General features: G+C 32.9%; 2 protein-coding genes across 5 annotated transcripts in view; one reads left to right on the top strand and one right to left on the bottom strand.

Moving 5' to 3' along the window:
* Positions 1 to 19476, top strand: part of Syx8 (syntaxin 8) — a 274529-nt gene that overhangs the window by 116434 nt on the left and 138619 nt on the right. The gene's annotated exons all lie outside the window — the stretch shown is intronic.
* LOC136982468 (BAI1-associated protein 3-like) overlaps positions 14855 to 19476 on the bottom strand; it is a 141504-nt gene continuing 136882 nt past the window's right edge. For all 4 annotated transcript variants that reach the window (XM_067278954.1, XM_067278955.1, XM_067278957.1 and 1 more), the window contains 7 exons: positions 17266 to 17382; positions 17099 to 17182; positions 16845 to 16926; positions 16737 to 16775; positions 16459 to 16582; positions 16190 to 16383; positions 14855 to 15472 (listed from right to left, as the gene is read on the bottom strand). In XM_067278954.1, the coding sequence (XP_067135055.1) occupies positions 15390 to 15472; positions 16190 to 16383; positions 16459 to 16582; positions 16737 to 16775; positions 16845 to 16926; positions 17099 to 17182; positions 17266 to 17382 (723 nt within the window). In that variant the 3' untranslated portion in view covers positions 14855 to 15389. The remainder of the gene's footprint in view (positions 15473 to 16189; positions 16384 to 16458; positions 16583 to 16736; positions 16776 to 16844; positions 16927 to 17098; positions 17183 to 17265; positions 17383 to 19476) is intronic.

The following is a 19476-nucleotide window of genomic DNA, read 5'->3' as shown; positions in this document are numbered from 1 at the left end:
AGTTTTATCCAACCTCGAGATTTTTATAAATACTTTTCCTATTGTAATAACTTTCTTGTTTGTCATTTTTCCTATCAGATTAGTAGAGATAGAAAACGCTAAATTTATACGAATGAATCGATTAAAAAACAAACGAGAGGCAAATTCTTTTCGAACGATGTTCAGAGATTAAATACTTTTTTCTTGGTAAATTGTATTCGAAAGTAATAAATCGCAAAGGAGGAAGAATAAATTAGGAAAAGTATTTGATATTGGAGTAGAGGCGAAGGAGGAGCAAGTTTTCAATAATAATCGCGGGTTTACCGGGTTGATTAGCTCCAAGTGACGAAGGGGGATAAAAGCGTTACCAAGGTCAACATCAAAGTGGAGCATTTAAAAAATCTCGAAAGAGTAGTTTAATGAGCTCAAAATACTTATCAATAGAACTTCATTTTTTAATCGAAATAATTTCAAATACCATCTATAAATATTGACATGGCATATCTTTGCTAATTTTCCTTAAATGCTTCATTAATAATGTATCGGCCATTTTGTTCATTGTGCCAGATTTCAAATTAAATATCGTCAAGATTTTGAGTAAAATAATCGATAAAACGTAAATTATATCGAAATTTTTTGAATAAATTACTCAAAAATACAAATTTTTTTTAGCGATTTTACATATATTTGTTTGCACGTAAAAAGTACTGCAAAGGTTAACATTCTTTTTATCTATTGTACTTCTTAATGAGGTATATTAACCTAAATAAAATGATATTATTTTTCTTTCATTAAGAATAAAGTTAAAAAATTGATATGTTTTATAAATAAATAATATATATATATATATATATATATATATTGAAATTTTATTTATTTATTTTGTTATTTTGTCCTATATAAACGCTTTGCTACTTTTACATGTAAGAATACATACACCGTGTTCTCTTTTCGAGCGATTTAAAGTTAATTGATATAGAAAATGATTAATTTAAAAGCAATTGTTCAGTACGTACGAATTTAATTTGACAGTCGAACCTCCAATAACGACCACTTCCAAACAACAGCCATCTTTAAACAGTGGTGAAGTTTTTCAGGAACGTTTGAAATGCAAATGAAATAGCCTTCGAACAGCTGTCATTTTTTATGTTCCCATAGTGGTTGGACTGTATTTAGTTTATAAGGAAATAGTTATATAGATGACTTAAACATTTAATAATAAAATACTTTGAAGGTTTTTACACAACATATTGAAGTAGTAATTGTTTAACCTTCAGTTATAAAATAAGGAGAAATGCTGATAACAATCATGAATATTAATAAGGCAGGTGATAAGTGCAATGAAAAAAAATTACATTACTAAGTAATTCAATAGTAAAATGGTTACTTTGCCTGCAGTTTTGAAAGAAAAAAACGAAAAATAATTAGAGAGGTCAAACCTGCATTCATCTTTGGACCACTGTGGATGAAGATTAAACTCTTAGATATTGTATATGCGTGTGTATAAATGCGTTTGTCACATTCAAATCGTTTTGCTATGTCTACTTGCTTTTTCTTTATTTATTTACATGGGTCCTAACCAAGGGAGTCCGGCCCCCCGGGCTCTTTTCTGGTTATATTAATGGAGTATTAATGTTCAGTGACCGAGTGGATAAACACTCGACTCTAGTCGGCCCCGAACGATGGAATGAAAACAATATAACTATTCGTTAAGATTTTTATTAATTATTTTAATAGAGTCGAATGTTTAGCTCGTAATATTACCGGTCTCTGCTCATTGAAATATTATTCGTATTGCCTAGAGTGATATGCTTATCTCTTTAAAAACCTTGATGTAAGTTCTCCTATTGTCTGTTTGTGAACATAAATTCTCAATCTTAAAGGAACATAAATTGTATAAAGTCCCTATTCAGAAAAGAAATACATTAAGATGAAATCGAATTTACAAGAATTTCGATTACATCGTACAGTAATTATTTTCTCTTTTGTCATTTCGTAAAAATAGTGGAAACAAATAACAACTATTACGTTGACAGGTAATAGTAATATCGATAGTTGGAGAGTAGATTTAACAATTGGATGGTATCAAAGGTCGCGTCATCCACTCGATGTATTATAATGTCCAGAAAGAAGCAAATATACTTTATTTATTTGCCCTTTCTGCAAAATTAAAAAAAAAAAAAGTCACAAAAGTGATTTTGCAAGAATTATCGCTTGTTTCAATTTTATGTTTAATTTACTGAATTTATAATGAAAGTATTCATTTACATTTTCCTTGCTTTCTTGCCACCGGCATTTCATTTACAATTTACAGTTTTTAAATTGTTTAGTGAAAAATCTGAAGGTCTTCCAGTTTTTCAGTACCACGAAAGAAATTCTGTTTTAAGATCCAAAATTCAACTGCTTTTTGTTTTCGAATTACGTTATTAAGCGATTTAAGCAGAACTGGACTTGTGGCCCAAGCTACAAGTCCAGTTCATCTTTACAAAATAATGCTATATGTAAAAATGTGAAGCCTAAGCTATAGACTCGTACTGTGCAGCTATATCGTTTCGCTTGTTTAACGTATGTGGAAGTCCGGTCTTTCTAAGTACTGTACATCGTAAAGATAAGCCTTTTTTAAGGACGGCAGGATGGACGAGCGGTTAAGATAGTAGCCCACCACTCTGAGGGACCGGGCTCGAATCCGGGCAGGAAGAAATATCCCAGGTATTTTTCGGGGAGTGATCCGTCCGAATATGTCGGAACCCTTCTTCCACCATCCGGTTTCTCATTGTGTGCTTGGCAGAACTCGTAACAGGCTTGCTAAAAGACCCTCATAGTAGTCATAGGGCGGAAAGAGTTAAAAAATCACCCTTCTTAAGAAATTGTCGATAGCTAATTACAAACGACGAGAACATATACGCACGCATGCACACACACGCACTTACACCCAGGTATGTATCATGCTCACTCAAGAAACAATAGTATAGATAATAATTTGGAATTGTGTATTGCCTTATCACGTAACACCAGGTTAATATTTTATTTTTTCTGATTATACTTTTCAAACTTTAAAGCTTATTACCAAAGGATTTACCATCATTTTAATACAGTAACACAATCCCAAAGTGAGAAAGTAACGTCGACAGAAAAAATTGCCACGTCTTTTCAATACAGAATATAATTTAACTTAATAAATTAATACTAAAAATAATTAGAAATACTATAAAAGACAAACTATAAAAATGAAAATAAATCAACGAACCTGTACAATCACTGCTGGTACTTCCAACTTATAAACGTAATTTGATATGTTAAAAGCAATTGACAATTGATATAACTGAAATATTCCAAAATTACGAAACAGATATTCGTAAAGAATGTATAAAATATCACATCTCGAACAGAGTGCGACATGCAATCGTCGATGGAAAAGTAAAGTTAAGGTCAGAAGTAAACAGGTTCAGCTGAACACCTCGCTGTCCTTGATTTTCTGTTTTCCCCGTTCTAAAAGTATAGGAAAATGTTTATGCAATATAACTAATTTTGTAGCTAAATTCTAAAATAATTTATGATAACATTTCAAAAAAATTTCAAAATTTTTTTGAAATGTTATTATAAATTATGCAAATACAATTTGTAAAAGCTATGTTTTAAACTAAAAAACAAAATAATAATAATAATAATAATAATAAATATATTGATTTGTCTTAGAATAACATCTTAACGTGTTTCTTGGTATAAATTGTACGACTACATTATTTTTTTTTCGTCTTCTTAGTGATTAGTGTATATTTCTATAGTTCGTAATTACCTGCACACTTTATATAATGCGATTAATCAATTAACTTAATTAAATTACTTTTGTCGAGTCGAAGTTAATAATTAACATAGGCTACTGTACATTTTTTTTTCTTTTAAATTCTTCGATTTAAATTTGCGATTTTACTTTTGATTTGTCCCCTCAGGATCTAAACACCGAGTAGAAAATTGATTCACTAAATATTAAAGATACCGATGGTAAGTAAATAGGTTCAGGCCAGGTTGCCAGGTTAAGGCATCAGCCTATTGCTATGGGGAACCGGGATCGATTCAAATGATCAATTTCCCTAACCCTCACCACCCATTCTCTTCCATTGTGGACCTGGCTGAATCCCTGATGGAAAAGAAAGGGCTTTTTCTGCCCTACAGGCTCTCTTAGTGCCCGTAGGGCAGAAAAGGCCAAAAATATAAATTCGAACTATTTTGGAATATTCAAATAGACGATGTTTTAAAACAAATTTTTCATGATTTATTTTAAATGTATTTGTCTTTCGTGGAATTTCGTGACATGTATTTTCATAATACATCCTTTAGGATTGAACGTAGAAGTAACTAATGTCACGTGTCGTTTATTTCCTAGGAGAAAATATTTGCTTGGTTCAAGCTTACAAGTTAGCATTATAATTAATTCAGCAATACGGCGTGACTACTTATTTGTCGTAGTAAACATTTTAAACTTTATCTCGGTTACAAAGTTACATCTCTTCCGTGTTTTTATATAGTGTACTTGTTATATACGTATTGTAATAGATAATATATTAAAGTTAATATTAATAGATGTTTCGTTACACTGACGGGAATTCTAGTAACGGAATAAATTTCGAAGTCTCCACGTGTCAAATGTTAGTAAATATCTGTCAAATTCATACGACGGATTTCCGATAATTAAATGTAGAGTTAATATATAAAATAAATTATGCAAGCAAATATATCTAGTGTCAGAACTATCGTCGAAAATTAACTAATTTTTCTTTATCCATACTGATAAATTTTATTGTCGAAGTATTAAAATATGTAATACTTTTCAGACTAAAAAAGCCATTTTGTTCATACCCATCGTTGATTCAGCCAGACCCATAGTGGCCTCTATTGTGGTCCTGGCTGAATCAATTATAGGCCTGATTGAACTAATCGGACCGGGGAGCACGAGATATCCGGTTACGGATCCAGGTATAAGATCCCGGATCCCTAGAGAGTAACTGACGTCTTAATCTTCTGAAAGTATTGGCAAATTCTTAAACTTCAGAATTAATTTTTTCAAATGGCCGCATAATAAAGAGGTTCTGAATTCGTACCTAGTCCGAATTCTCATAATTTATCGAGTCCACCCAGAGGGAGCAAAAGGAGCAAGTTGCTCCGGCCCAACAGTTAGGTTCTCTATACAATATTTTTCGTTTATTCCCTTTACTATAATAATATAATTTGTTACAGAGCCTCAATATGTATTTTGCCCAGACCCTGCTGACTTACATTAATCAATCCTCCAATAATGGATCTAATAGTCTATATAATGTTCAGTCTTCAGTTCACGTTAATCAATCAGTTACTCAATTGTGTTAAAAAAATACATTATTATTAGGGTTTGGAATTTAAGATTAGAAGATTCATATCACATCGGGTTTCGGAAGATAGAATAAGTTAAAGGAAATCTGTAATTGATATCAATATATTTTGGCACGAGTACCGACAGTTAACGTAAATAACATTAATTATTATGTATTTCACTTTTGATCACCGGGGCGATCCAACCCATGGTTAATTAGAATTCAAGGCCTAAGAAATGAAACTATGACATCACGAAAGCTGTTGTTGCGTAAATGTTAATAGGCCTAGTATTAAAAACATGATATACGATCTAGACTCAATAATGTACTGTATATATCATAGCCTACTTTTTAAAGCAAAGTTAATAAATCTGCCATTTATCAGTGGTTACTTTAGTGACCGAGAGGCTAAGACCACTGAACACTAATCGTTGTTGATGGGTTCGCGCCTTATCAACGGTTTGCCACGTAGAATTTCCCGAGTTTTCTTTTCGTATTGAATCCATAAACAAAGATCAGTTTCGCATATAAAGTTCCCTCTTGGCGGAGTGCCCATAAGTTGCGCTGCCGTATCCCATCAAATTAACCCTTTGCAGTCAGTCGATGTCATGGGGTGGAGGCAAAGAACTGTCAGTCGGCTTAACGATATTGTATACGGGACAATTTCGACCAACGTGGAGGACCTCACACAATTCATGTATTTTTATTGGTTATATTCTTCGCTGCTGGCCACATGGAATATATGGAGATAGGCCCTATATCACCAATCCGTCAAAATTGGCAGGACTGTGATATGTCTTTTCTCTAACTGCCGATGTTCATCTTCAGATCGCCAGCGGAATTTTTCGGAAGTAACTTATACCAAAATATCTCCATAGTCGGGTTTTCAAAAACACCATCGACAACGACCAGCTTTCCCGCCATAACTCCAGCGCTCCCATTATATGTTTCAGGGAGGGATGGGAAAAATTAAAATGACCTTGAGTGGGTCTGTGCTGGACCAAAAATAGCACGCGATAAGCGATTTCTCTCTCTCTCAAGATTTATTGGGTTGCAATTTGAAAAAAATTCTACGCCTATAAATTTCCATTGTCGTACGTTCGTCATTCTTTAATCACGAAAACGGACTTAGATAGATGAAAGCTGAGATGTGGAAACCTTACGGACAGGTTCACCCGATTAACTATATAAGAACTGCCGATAAAAACCGGCAAGTCGTGTTATTTCAATTCAAATCCCCGAAATCTGTTAATAGATGACCGGCACGACTCTATTGTTAAAGAAAAAGTATAATGTATAGGAGCAAGCCACTACTAATTTGAGGTGGAGAGCATATGTTTTAAATTAAATGATTTAAAAATATGATTAAAAATTACATCCCGGCATTCTGACGATGTGACAATAAATAATTGCTCGTAGTTATAGTTTGTTTGTGAAAACTTTGATTTTAACTTGTGAAAATATTTAAAATGAAAAAGTACATTTTGACCTTTGTCATGTCATGATCCACATTGTTAGAGTTAAATTCTTCTAAGAAGTAATAAGCTAATAATTGTAAAGTGTTGCATTTTCCCATCAAAAATGGAGAAAGTAAAACATGCCAGTAAGTGCAAGAGACCAGCGGCGTGCTGTCATTGGAAGCAGTGGAAGCGCCTCTCCCCATGTATTTTCTAAAATATAAATTCATATTGGGTGATTATTTTCATATTTTAACATACTTTGAACTAATTAAAATTAATATTTATTATAACCGCATTATGTATCTTATTACAAATTTCTATACTACATGTGAAAAAAAAGATAAGATTGCTATTGTATATTCGAATATTAGTGGCGAAATGGAAGCGCTGTATTGTCGAAACCGGGTCAGCTTCCACGGCGAACATAACTGAACGGTGTAAAGCAGCCAGATTGTAGGCATTTGCGCATGCGCTTTACACAGCACCAACCTCACCCGGTTTAGCTGGTAGAAGCTACACACCAAAATATCGTATAACGCTTCCAATGATTCTATCCCTTAGCCACTGGCAGGGAGCTATTTGACTACGTGAATTGTTAAAATTTAAAAAGTAGAGTATTCAATGTCATTTTTACGTACGTTTCTTTGTAAAGTTATATTTAATTATAATTTTCTTTTAATTACACTGTAATTATATTGACAGATTTTCAGACAAAATCTTTAGAATTTTTATTACTTTTAGATGTTAATAATTTTAATATTATGAAAAATAATTTTCCCAAGCGAGTTTTAATTCTTTAAATTATGTAAATTTTATGGGAAATTTTTTGATTTATCTAAATTACGTACTGAATCGCAATATTATATTCGTGCCCGGACTATGTTGACAACTAACTCTTAGACATAAAAAGTATTATAATTAATGTCGATCCGAACAAAGACGTACTAAAAGAATTATATGATTTAATATCATTAATTTTTACGGTACCATCTACCAGTGGGTTTGTTGAGCGCAGTTTTTCGACCACGAAGCAAATTCATACATTAGCCAGGAACACTCGGTCGGAGGAAAGATTGTCGTCGCTAGCGTTGCTTTCGATAGCAAAAGAGCTTTTAAATACGTTGATAGAATCAACGACCAGCGACTTTTATGATAAAGTAATTAACGACTTTGCGGAAAAATCGCCGAATAGAATGAGTTTATAAAAAATTAAAAAAACAAGTTTTTCTATCATTGTTTGTATCGTATCAATTTGTATTATGTATGTATTATTTGTATTTTAGAATTAAAATACGTAAATTGTTTATTTTTGTCATTTCCACTATTTGTTTAAAACTTTTATGGAAATGTGATGTACGGGACAGGTCTGAACCGTCACAAAAGACGCGAAAAAACGGTTAATTTAGAGAAAAATTTACTAGTTTAAAAAAACATAGGTAAAAGTCGTTTGTAGTCGGATACCCATTGTTTATATCAAACTGCGAGGCAGAAACCATTAATCGCGGAAGGAAGTCGTCCTATGATCGGTGGAAGATCGAATTCATCTTCGATTTTGACTTTCCTCGCGTCCAGGTAAGAGTCTCGTTGCGCTTAGTAACCAGGAACCAACCACTCGGGAAGCGTAATTGAGGGAGAACGACCAATCGAAATGGACGAAAGAAAGACAGGAGATTGATATAATCCCCGACAATCGAGGACACCTCGCACTCCGTTAACGTTCCGAATAACCAAAACGCCGTGTGTCAACGCGCAAAAAAAAAAAAAAATTCTCGTGTATTGTGCCAACCTGTAACCCGTGCCGCTTCGGACTTATACCGTGTCCCCGACTTCAACGGACGAAGTCTCCCCGTGCCTTACAGACTGGTCAACGCTACTGTCCCGGGACCACCTTCGATCGACGATCAAAGAAACACGTCGACGCCCAAGACGTCCGAACGGATGATTGCCCTAAAGCAAACTATTTTGTACATAGTGTATGTTTATTTTATGTTAAAATAAACGGATTTTGTCAGACACTTGTCGTCTTTGTCTTTTCCGCCACCACGCACGTACGAACGGATTAAATTTTGTCTAGCGGGCCCTAGACAAAATTTAAATTTGGACCCCATTTAAATAAGTTGCTTCTAAACAAATCTTAAATAATGTCACTTAAAATTTTTATTAATAGAAAATAGTGTTTGTATTTTCTATTACCTAATACAATAATAATTGTACAACAAAAGAGTTTCTGGTACAACAAAAAATGTATATAATTTTAGCCATTAATCAGCCTTTAAAATATTTAAATTTTTCGTTTTTGAATTTCCATTTCTGAAAATTGATCAATCTAGCCGTTTGAGAGTGTCTCTTCCTTTAGTAAGCATTGTTAAACACAGCCTTTCCAGTCCTGTCGAATTTCTTAAATAATTTTTAACTCGTTTTAAAACAAAGATTCTGCTCTGAAGCCGGGCCTCTCCGAATTATGGGCCCTAGACATTTGTCTAATTTGTCTATTGTTTAATCCGGCCCTGCGAACCATCACTGACTCTCAATTAACTGATTGCCCCTGAAAGTCGGCTTCTTACAGAAACACGGCTTCCCTATCATCGAATGTCACTGCATGCCACTGCAAGAGACTGATATGTATAAATTATGCCCTTAAGTAGTTTCTACATATCAGTCTTAAATTGTTCCAATAGATCTTTTCAGAAGTTTGTAATCAGTCTATAAGATTTTCCTTGTCCATATACAAAAAGATTTTCTCACTTCTTTTTCGCTCAATTCTTTTTCTGGTGGCATTTTGGAAAAAGCTAAGTCAGAATGATACAATTAATAAGTGAAAGAAGGTAAATTATACGCATTTTAATTTACAAATTGCTTATTAAGTCCGTTCAATTATATGATGTAATACACACACTGTATGATGTAAAATTTTTTTACAACACATTTGGTTGCAATTTTTACTTTCCCCCAAGATTTTTACCTTTTTGGATTTAAGACACCTTGAAACGTTGAGAACATTCTAACATCCATATATGCAAAAAAAAATTTTTTTTTGCATATATGGATGTTAGAATGTGTGTCTGTATGTGTGTAACATGATTTTGTTCACCCTGTTTGAAGCTTAATAACTCCTGTGCTTTTTGTTGAAAATTTCTTAAATTTTGCAGTAAGGTTTGTTTATCAGGAGGATTAAAACTTAAATTTTGGTGGTTAAAAATCGAAGAAGTGGGGAGATAATGGGGTCGTGTGTATTTCCAGTACGGTCGGATTTAATGACGATTTCGCTTGTTATTAGCATTTACAATTTTTTTCCTTTTTTTTTTATAAAATTCATTCCTAACCTTAAAATTAAGGTTTTTGTCTTTTTATAATACAGTAGTAAAAAATATAAAACTTTATATAAGATAACAGATGGCGCTCCAAAATTTTAAATGTTGCCGGTAAAGTTGAGTAACTCGTTTCTGGGTTATTTAAATGGAAATGTTTAAGTTTTTAAAAATAATGACACTAGCTGAAAGTTAAAATTGTATATGCTCTATCTGTTACGAGATATTATTAAAAAGTAACTTATATATCATTAATTATTATAAAAAAGGTAGAAAGGGTTAATTTTGAGGGTAGGGACGAGTTTTAAAAATATTGTAAATGCCAATAACGAATAAAATATTCATTAAGTCTGACCCCACTCGAAGTATGACCAGGGAAGGTTATATTTTCAGTTGTGTCAGACTTAATAAAAATTTTACTTGTTATTTACAGGGACTCTCGGATACGGAATACGGAACTCATTCCGCTTGAGTTCCGTATTCCGAAACTTAACAGAATCAGTGCTCCTTATAAGTAAATGCCATGCCAAATTTTGTTTTTTAATCTTTATCCCATCCTGAGATATTAAATGAAATAAACGATAACACACAAACACACGGAATTTTTTCCGTGTTTTTGACTTTTTTGGGTTGATAGGGCCCCAAAACGTCGAGATTTGAATAAAAACCAGCGAATTAAGTTTGACACGATTATAACCTAATACTTTCCCGTATTATGTTATAACAGCCGGAAAACAAAAGGATACAATTGCAACCTATTTTTGGTATGTTACAAGATCATGAGGATAGGTCAGGGGTGGCCAACATACGGCCCGCGATTAATTTTTCAATATTAGCTACTTAACTTCCAATAATTGGTCGAATGGATGATTCGCGATACTTCTTTTTAAAAAAAATTCCATTGTAGAGGTTTATAACTTTTGTATTCGTCTGTTATAAATTTACACTATTTGAAGAACGAAGGACCCCACACTCACTGAAACTCATCTGCCAATCCACCATGTCACTCTGTTCATGCTGACATGTGACGCACAGTGCCGCCTGCCTATCGACCCCCCTTTTTTTCTTTCTTTGCTTGTATGTTTTTTCACATTGTAAAATGGCATTGGGCATGCGTTGGAAACTTCTGTTCGAACAAACCTGACCTGCCGCCCGGTTCAGCGTATTTATATTTAACATGATTTAATTTTAACATTTCGTTCGCCCGTGAAAAAATTTTTCTTTCCAATTCGGCAAAAACTGTTGGCCACCCCTGGGCTAGGCGGTAAATTTGTCCTCTAGTTCACTGTTTTTCAGCCTTTTTCTCATCGCGGACTGGTAAAATTATGGATAATTTTACGTGGACCAGTAATTATATGCGACTATGAATTATACTTATTTATTATTATTATATACACTTATGTAGAGTTATTTTAAATAATAAAGAACGTACAGTAACTAGATCACTATGTAAATACCACCCGTAATCAACTGTAGTAGTGACAATACGGTCAAATATTTTTCTGCGGACCGGTGAAATTTTCTCGAGGACCGGCGGTTGAAAAACACTGTTCTAGTCGATTTTTTGACCTATATGAATATAAAATTATAAATTACATATAAATCTGAATATGAATATTAACATCAGAGGTGTAGATAGCATAAACTCAAACAGGAACATAATCAAGAGTTGCAGATTTATGAATGGTTCTAAGAATGAAGCATTTTCCCAGATATTCTAAATTAGAATTAATTTTTAATTAAATTACTCATTAAATTTTCTAGAAGACAGCAGGCAAAATTATCTATCTTTTAAAGTAACTTGCTTAATTATAACTACAATCCTTAACTTTTAATCTGCGAGCACATTTGACCATCTTAGAAATATATAGAATGAAGTAATGACAAGGATTATCTGTGGAAACTGGTCTCTATTTAGGTGTGAGACTGCGTTTATGCAAACGCGAGAAATGCATGAGGAGAAAGATAAACAGAAGAGGAAAAAGGTCATGCACCTACAGGAGTATCCTTGTTTTGTCCATGCAAAAGCGGAAGGAAAAATCGGATGAATTTTCAACGTGTCCATATGAAGCCCTACATCTGTCTGTCGAACTATTGCGCGTGCGCAAACTTCAGACGAAGGGAGAAATATGCGAAAGTTCAACAGATTGAACTTTCGCATATTTCTCCCTTCGTACTTTCAACAGATTGAACTTTCCTTCGTATTTTTCCTCTTCTCTCCTGAATTAGAGCCCTCCCAATAGTTCGGTAGCCTCGCTTCCATGCAACACCAATATAATGGCTACTATGGACCACACCGGCAATCTGTCGAACGTGAAGAAAATGGCCCGAGAACAGCTGAAAGAAAGGACGCGATTCCATAATTCAGTCGTACGTGATGCCAGTATCTACGATTGAAATGGGTAGACGGATGTAACGCTATCTATGGACACGTGTAAAATTCATCGGACTTCTTTCCGGTTTTGCATGAATTTAACTAGAGTGAAAACAAGAGTAATCCTGTAGGCATACGAATATGGTTCGCTTGGTTTCCATCTGTTTCTTGCATTTCCTGCGTCTGCATAAACACAGCCTTATACTACTGTACATTCGCACACAATCCACGACTCACTTTGATCTCGATTGTAACTGTCATTAGTCGAACGTCGAGCTGTTTGCACAGGTAGTCCGCTCGAGAAGAACCCGGCCATTACACGCGATGATAAAACTGGCATAACTACGTGGTAAGTCACGAACACCAACAAACAAAATGGAAGTTTTGGTTAGAAATAAATACTTTTTCTTGCCATATATCTACTAATAGACATTTGTCATCGTCTCTCCAAATATCTTTTTTATTTCTCTGTTGATGGCTGCAGAACACGTGTCGGGCTATCTTGTATTTTCTCCGTTCGCACCGAGTATTTCAATCTAGATTGTGACACTCAATCTAGATTGAAATACTCGGTGCGAACGGGGTATTAGACACGCCAAGAAAAGCCAGAAAACTCCACGCGATCAGCCTGTTAATACTGATCGTGATTCGAGCCTGATTAATTAAATGATTTTGTCCACTTGGCTAATTGAGTATGAGGATGTGAAATATGTAAGCTTATATGTAAGCATCTTATTTGTATTTATTTATTTATTTGTGCCAACTATGATTTCCATAGCTCGATATTATATGTTTAACACACATTTGTATTAAAATAAATGTGCTTATGTATTTACTTTATTTGTATAGGTTATATACAGTAATTGTATAGGTTTATTTGTATAGGTTATAACCTATACATTTGTTTTTACCATAAGAAAATAATAATTTCATATTGAATGATTGTCGATGTCTTGCTTTGCATTATCGTAACACTCCAATCCAAAATCTTATTACAGAAAATGATCTTTTCCGATTGGCTATAATAATAATAAATCATTTGTGACGTATATTTACGACATAAAAGTTATTCAAGCTACGAAACAGAAGTATGTAGTTTTCGTTTTCCCTCGTTTGTGTTACTGATATGTACTAGAAATAAACAGAGATGGAAATGTGGGACACATTTCCATCTCTGTTTATTTCTAGACATTGTGTGTTCATATCACTGCTATATAACAATAACGTGATTGAGAATGCCATTGAAAGTATCTTGTAGTACTTGATGTAGAAAATATCCCGTTTAGTTCCACTGCAGTTTTGAATAACGATTGATGATTTCATATCACTATTCTCTTCGATATTCTGTATTCAGTCGAAATCACAAAGCAGTTTACATATTCTGTGGGTTAACTAGCCCAACATTACAGGAAAGTCTTGGCTTACCAAAACTAAGAATTGAATTTATCAGTAGTAGCCTTCAAGCTTTCATTAAGCAAATCAAAACATTGCCAGTATCTTTGTGTTAAATTTACCTATTTCGCTAATTTTATATTTTTGAAGATCAGATCGGAGCGTTACACTCTTTTATTTTATAAAGATAAATTTAAATTGAGGTAAATTTTAAACGTTTGAAAATTAGCTAGATATATTTTCTTCGGATTTAAACAGTTATTTAAATGTTCTCGTGCATTTGAATTAAGATTAAGAATGAATAATTTCCGGAAGTTTCGGGATGATTACTTAATTGTTTTCATTAATTCGTTTCTTTAATGATAAAAATTATTTTACAACTTTCAATAGATTATATTTTTACTATTATGTACATTAATTGTAATAGCACATCTAATCTGGTGCCGATCATATCTGTTATTACAATTACTCTCCGGGAAATCTCATCAATTAGAGACCGGAGTAACCTTATGATTACAATTAATGTCCGGGGTAATTTTATACAAACTCCGGATAATCTAGGTAGTGTAACCTCTATTTAGTCCTACTCCCGAACAAACATGTTAATATGTTCAATTAAATATTAAGTTATTTTGTTAGCAGTATTTGCATGTATTCGTGTCGAATATTTTAAATGGAAAATTTTAATTAAAAATAACTTCTTTTCTCTGGTAAATAAGTATGCATTCCCATTTGACTTCTTTCAAAACCAGAATACAGTAAGATAAAAAGCGTGAAATGGTTTAATTAAATGCATTAAATATTTTTCTTCCTAAATATTCTGGGCTAAAAATAGGGGTGCGTCTTTTAAGTCGCAAAATATGGTCATTAAATGTTTATTTTTTTCATTTGCAATTAATAAATTTCAAATAAAGTTACTCGAAGAATGCGAAATTGTAAAATTTCCATTGTGTGTAATATTTTATCTTTTAAAAACATAGAATACCAGAAAAGTGTATTTACTCTTTTAATCTTTTGATTAGTTGTAGAAAACATCATACGTCAATATCCGTGTTTCGATGACAACCATCCAACATAGATATTGAAGGATATCGTTTACAAAAGAGAAAGTGCATTTCATAATACTTACTTTGAAGAAGTGCAAGAAAATAGTGAAAAATTTGAAGACAACAAATATACGTTGGCAGAAATGTCATTCTTTGGTTATATACACACTTTTCCCGATGTGATATGTATTTTTCTTGGTTCCTTTTTTTAGCAAATATTGCCAAATTTTTCACAATATCCAATACCGATATACATTATACATATTTACAGAACGTGACAATATAGAAAACATTAAAAGAGATAAATTTCGGAAAAATACAATATCACATATTGCAAACAATAACGTTTTTTTGAACACTTTTTTCTTGGATGGTAAGTAACAGTGAGGAAGCTACAAAATATGAAACAATCGGTATACTCTGTCATAATAATTTTCAAATGAGGAAAAACAATGCTCTTTTTATAATCACAGGCACCATTTTCAGCGATGTTTGCGCTGCTGTTTAACAAATTCTTGAGCTTCTTTGTCCCAAGTTCGTGATTCCAAAGTTAGAATTATTTCATCTGAAAGAAAGTTATGATAAAATTTTTTCTGTATTATTTTAATTCCGTTTATGTTTATTAATCCGGCATCCGATAATCCGAATTAACCTATTTGGTAGGCGATCTGATTCCAGATCGTCTACCAAACTAAAGAACTCAGGGTGGAAATCGAGGCGATGGTAGGAGCAGAAGTCTTGTACATTGCTAATGTTGGGAGGTTGACTACAGGGTCTATGAGAAACTAGCCGATAGGTGTTACAAACGTGATAAAAACCCAGTAAACTCCACTTGACCAGCCCCCATTGATCAGGCACGAACCCACAACACCAGTTTTTAGTGGTTTTTTCCTCTCGGCACTGGTGGGATGGATAATTAGGAATTTTAGATAATCGGCATCAATTTGGTTCTTTAATTGCCGGATTAACCAACTTCTACTTTACTAGTAAATTTATTCACTGTTCCATATTGATATATTAAGTTACAAATAGTAACGAAACCTTCAAATTCATCCAGTTGTAACAAAATTTATTACATACAAAGCCTATATCTTTTAATTTTAAATTAGGCCCGAGAAGTGCCAGATCCAGAAAAAAATTACAGAAGCAACCCATAAAATAAAGTCCTAAAACTTTTCGTGAGATCTTATAAAATTGTTTAGACTCTAGGATAAAAGCGACCAAACAAGGACTAATAATAAAATAAAATTGGGCGAATTTGTGTAAGGTTTGCAATACTTACCCTTGTTATCGGGGTGCATTAACAATAATTCTATGGGTTTTACATCTTTAATGGGTTCGCCGTCGACACCGGGAATACAAGCCAACGAAAGATAGGTTTCCCCTTCATAATCGTTTCTCGTCATCATATCGTGATCCATAATCGTAAAGCACACTGCAGTACCTTCTCTTCTGCACATTTCTGTGGTTAGTGTGCTAAAATTTAAAAAAATAGGAATTTTACAGTAAATATTAAAAATATGAATTTAAGCTGTAAAGAAATTCCTTTACAATTCAAAGCTTTCATCAAATAAAGGAAACAAAGTCTTCTTCTGTACTTTCGTCTTCTGTTTGGGACAATCGTGAAAGAAATGCTTTGGTACCAACTCTATTATTACGAAAGGATCGCTGAAACCTATTTAAAAATACAATTATTAATAAATTCTAAGAAACAGCAATAAAAACAATAACTCATTAACATATCTCGTTTGATTTTTAACTTTGTTTCATTTGTCAGCAGCACAATTGAATTCATTTCAAAGTAACGATTTGATGTTTGAAATACTCACCGGTGGGATCGAGTGGAATTAAATCTTTTGCGTTTAATACTGAAAAATAAATAATTCTGTTATATAAATTCCTTATATATTCAAATATTCTTTCTACTTTTTACTTACCATCTATACATAGGCTCTCTGCAGCAGCATTGTAAAATGCTTTAATGGTCAAACTGCCATAATCGGATTTTTGTAATTTTTGCTAAAAATAAAATTTGATTATTTAAAATATATCCATCTACAGAAAAATATTCCATGAATATTAAATTTTATTATATTTTTATGCAGCGTATATTTTAATTTGTATCACTATCAATTATTTTCGTAATTCTTAAGTGTTTAATTATTATTTTAATATATTAAATACTTCTTACTTGATCTTCTATTCTTTGCAAACAATAAAGTTCAATAAGATGTGTTGTATCAGACTTGTGCAGTTTCAATAAATGATCTAATTCCTAAAATTTCATCGAGCAAAAGTGGTAATTTTGATTCTCTTTAAACTATTTATTTAAAAAGTGTTGAAAAATATCTAACCAACCTGGTAGGCAGCGTTATGAACAGTTTGCAAGGTAAGGCCTTTACCATTGGCATGGAAAAATTCCATGAGGCAAACTAAAGATGCGGATAATCTTTCAAAAAATGCTAATTTCTCTTTCTGTAAGGAGAGTTTATTATGGATATTCGCATTTTTAATAAATCATTTTAGTATTAAGTTTTTAAAATCTAATTACTAGAATTAATTGATTAATTAATTAAAGAAATATTTCTGATTTTTCTCTTTTTTCATTCATATTTCTGGATTAGTTTTCTAAAAAAAAAATCAGAAATATTCCTTTAGGTGAAAAATTAAAGATAAAGTTTAAATTTGTTTAAACTTTAAGTTGTTTGACATCATCAAAGTTAAATCATCTAAATATTTTTTACGAAATTTTAATAACTTGATAGTTACAAAACCTTAAAAAATTCCTTTTAACATTTTAAATTACTTATTTGCATTTGATGATGATAACAAATATTGTTATTGTATTGTATTGTTATTATAATTGAAAAAAACAGTAGTAATAGGCCTATGAAAATATGACAGGTGGCGTGAGATATTAGCGAGGTCGTGGCCGAAGTTTTCGACGCGAAAACGTGTACGTCGGACGTTCATGTTTTCGCGTTGAAAACGTCGGCCGCAACCTGGATATTCTTTCTTCCGCGTGGTTTTGTCCTATATTTACAAGTTATTAGCTTGGGAGATAAACAAAGCAATTTGTAATTAATTAAATTGGACCCAAGCGGAGTCCGGTCATAAAACAACTTGCCACGAGTTGTGAAAAGCAACAACTCAACAAGTAAACAAGGGAAGGACAACCGCTCACGTTTGGGTCAGCGCGGACGTGGAGGAAAGCTTTGCGCTCGACTTTCCTTCTAATAGATTGGAAGTTGGCTCTCAAAAGACCTTTGTATTGGGAGAACAGACCGAAAGGAAAAAAAAGAGGAGTGGAGGTACTGACAACACTTAGATCTCAGTAAGCCCGCTGAGGATAGGGAGAGAGAGGTGACACTCCTCCGAAAGGAACGCTTTACTTATTAATGATTTAGATAATTGTCTTTACTGAGAAAATAGAACAGAAAACTCAAGACTGAAACAGAATAAATGTAAGCTTTCTACAATATTTTATCAGGTCTCATTAGAAGCCAAGCCACAAATGGTCATATGTTCGAAAACTATTTTTGTTAAAAAAAAAAACAAAACACAAGTAGTACAGGTATACCTCGTCTTACGTCAGTAATTGGTTCCAGGAGAGGCGACGTAAGTCGAATTTACTTATGTAGTTACGACGTAAGTCGAAACTATGACTTACGTCGTAACTAAACGCCAATAATGAGCACTTAAAGACCGCTAAATAAGACGACAACATAGAAACACAGATGTTTTCATGTTTTGTTCTCTAGAATTTATGATGATTATATTAACAATTACTCTAAATGTATATATTTTAATATGATTTTATGTGCTATCAACGCTTTTCTAGTGATATTACGACTTCAATGTTTATGGCGGACGGATATAGAATCGAATAAACTGACAAACTTGATTTTTATTTTTCCATATACTTTTTTGATAAACGACGTATAATCTGGAGCGACGTAACTCGAGTATACCTGTATTTATTAATATAAGCTGGTGAATAAACTGCTTGAAAATGATCGAAACGATATCTTGTCTTAAAAATGGTAACAATATTTAGTGAATTTCTATTATTTAGCCTATATACTGTATGTTATTCATGCTGTAAACGTCGATAATAAACAGCGACGGCTCAATTCACCAAACAGATGTGGTGAATGTCAAAAGTTAGATATTTTACAGTTTTCTGGCAATCACTAGGAAATGCGTGGTGAATATCAATGCTGTCACACGAACTTTAGTGTATCTTAAAAAAATATACCGCTGCTTTATGTCGAAACTACAATACAACAAAGTATCACTGTTGGAGATTAAAGAACAGATAATTTTTATAACATGGCATATGTAGTATGATTTACGTGCCATCTCTTGAAAAACAAGATCGTGGTATACAATTCCATTCTAAAAAAAATTATATATTAATCCACGCATATTTCCAAAAAAGACAGAAAGGAGGACAGAGTTTCAATCAGAAAGTTAACAAAACTTTGAAAGCTTTAGACGTATACATTTTCATTTTTTAAAATAATTGAGACTGTACAAATTCGTGTTCTAGAAGTTTATTGTGAACGT

This window comes from Centruroides vittatus, unplaced genomic scaffold (genome assembly GCF_030686945.1).
Source record: "Centruroides vittatus isolate TY-2023 unplaced genomic scaffold, ASM3068694v2 contig_846, whole genome shotgun sequence".
NCBI lineage: Eukaryota > Metazoa > Arthropoda > Arachnida > Scorpiones > Buthidae > Centruroides > Centruroides vittatus.
The sequence above is the reverse complement of the archived record's forward strand: the minus strand, read 5'-3'. Positions and strand labels throughout refer to the sequence as shown.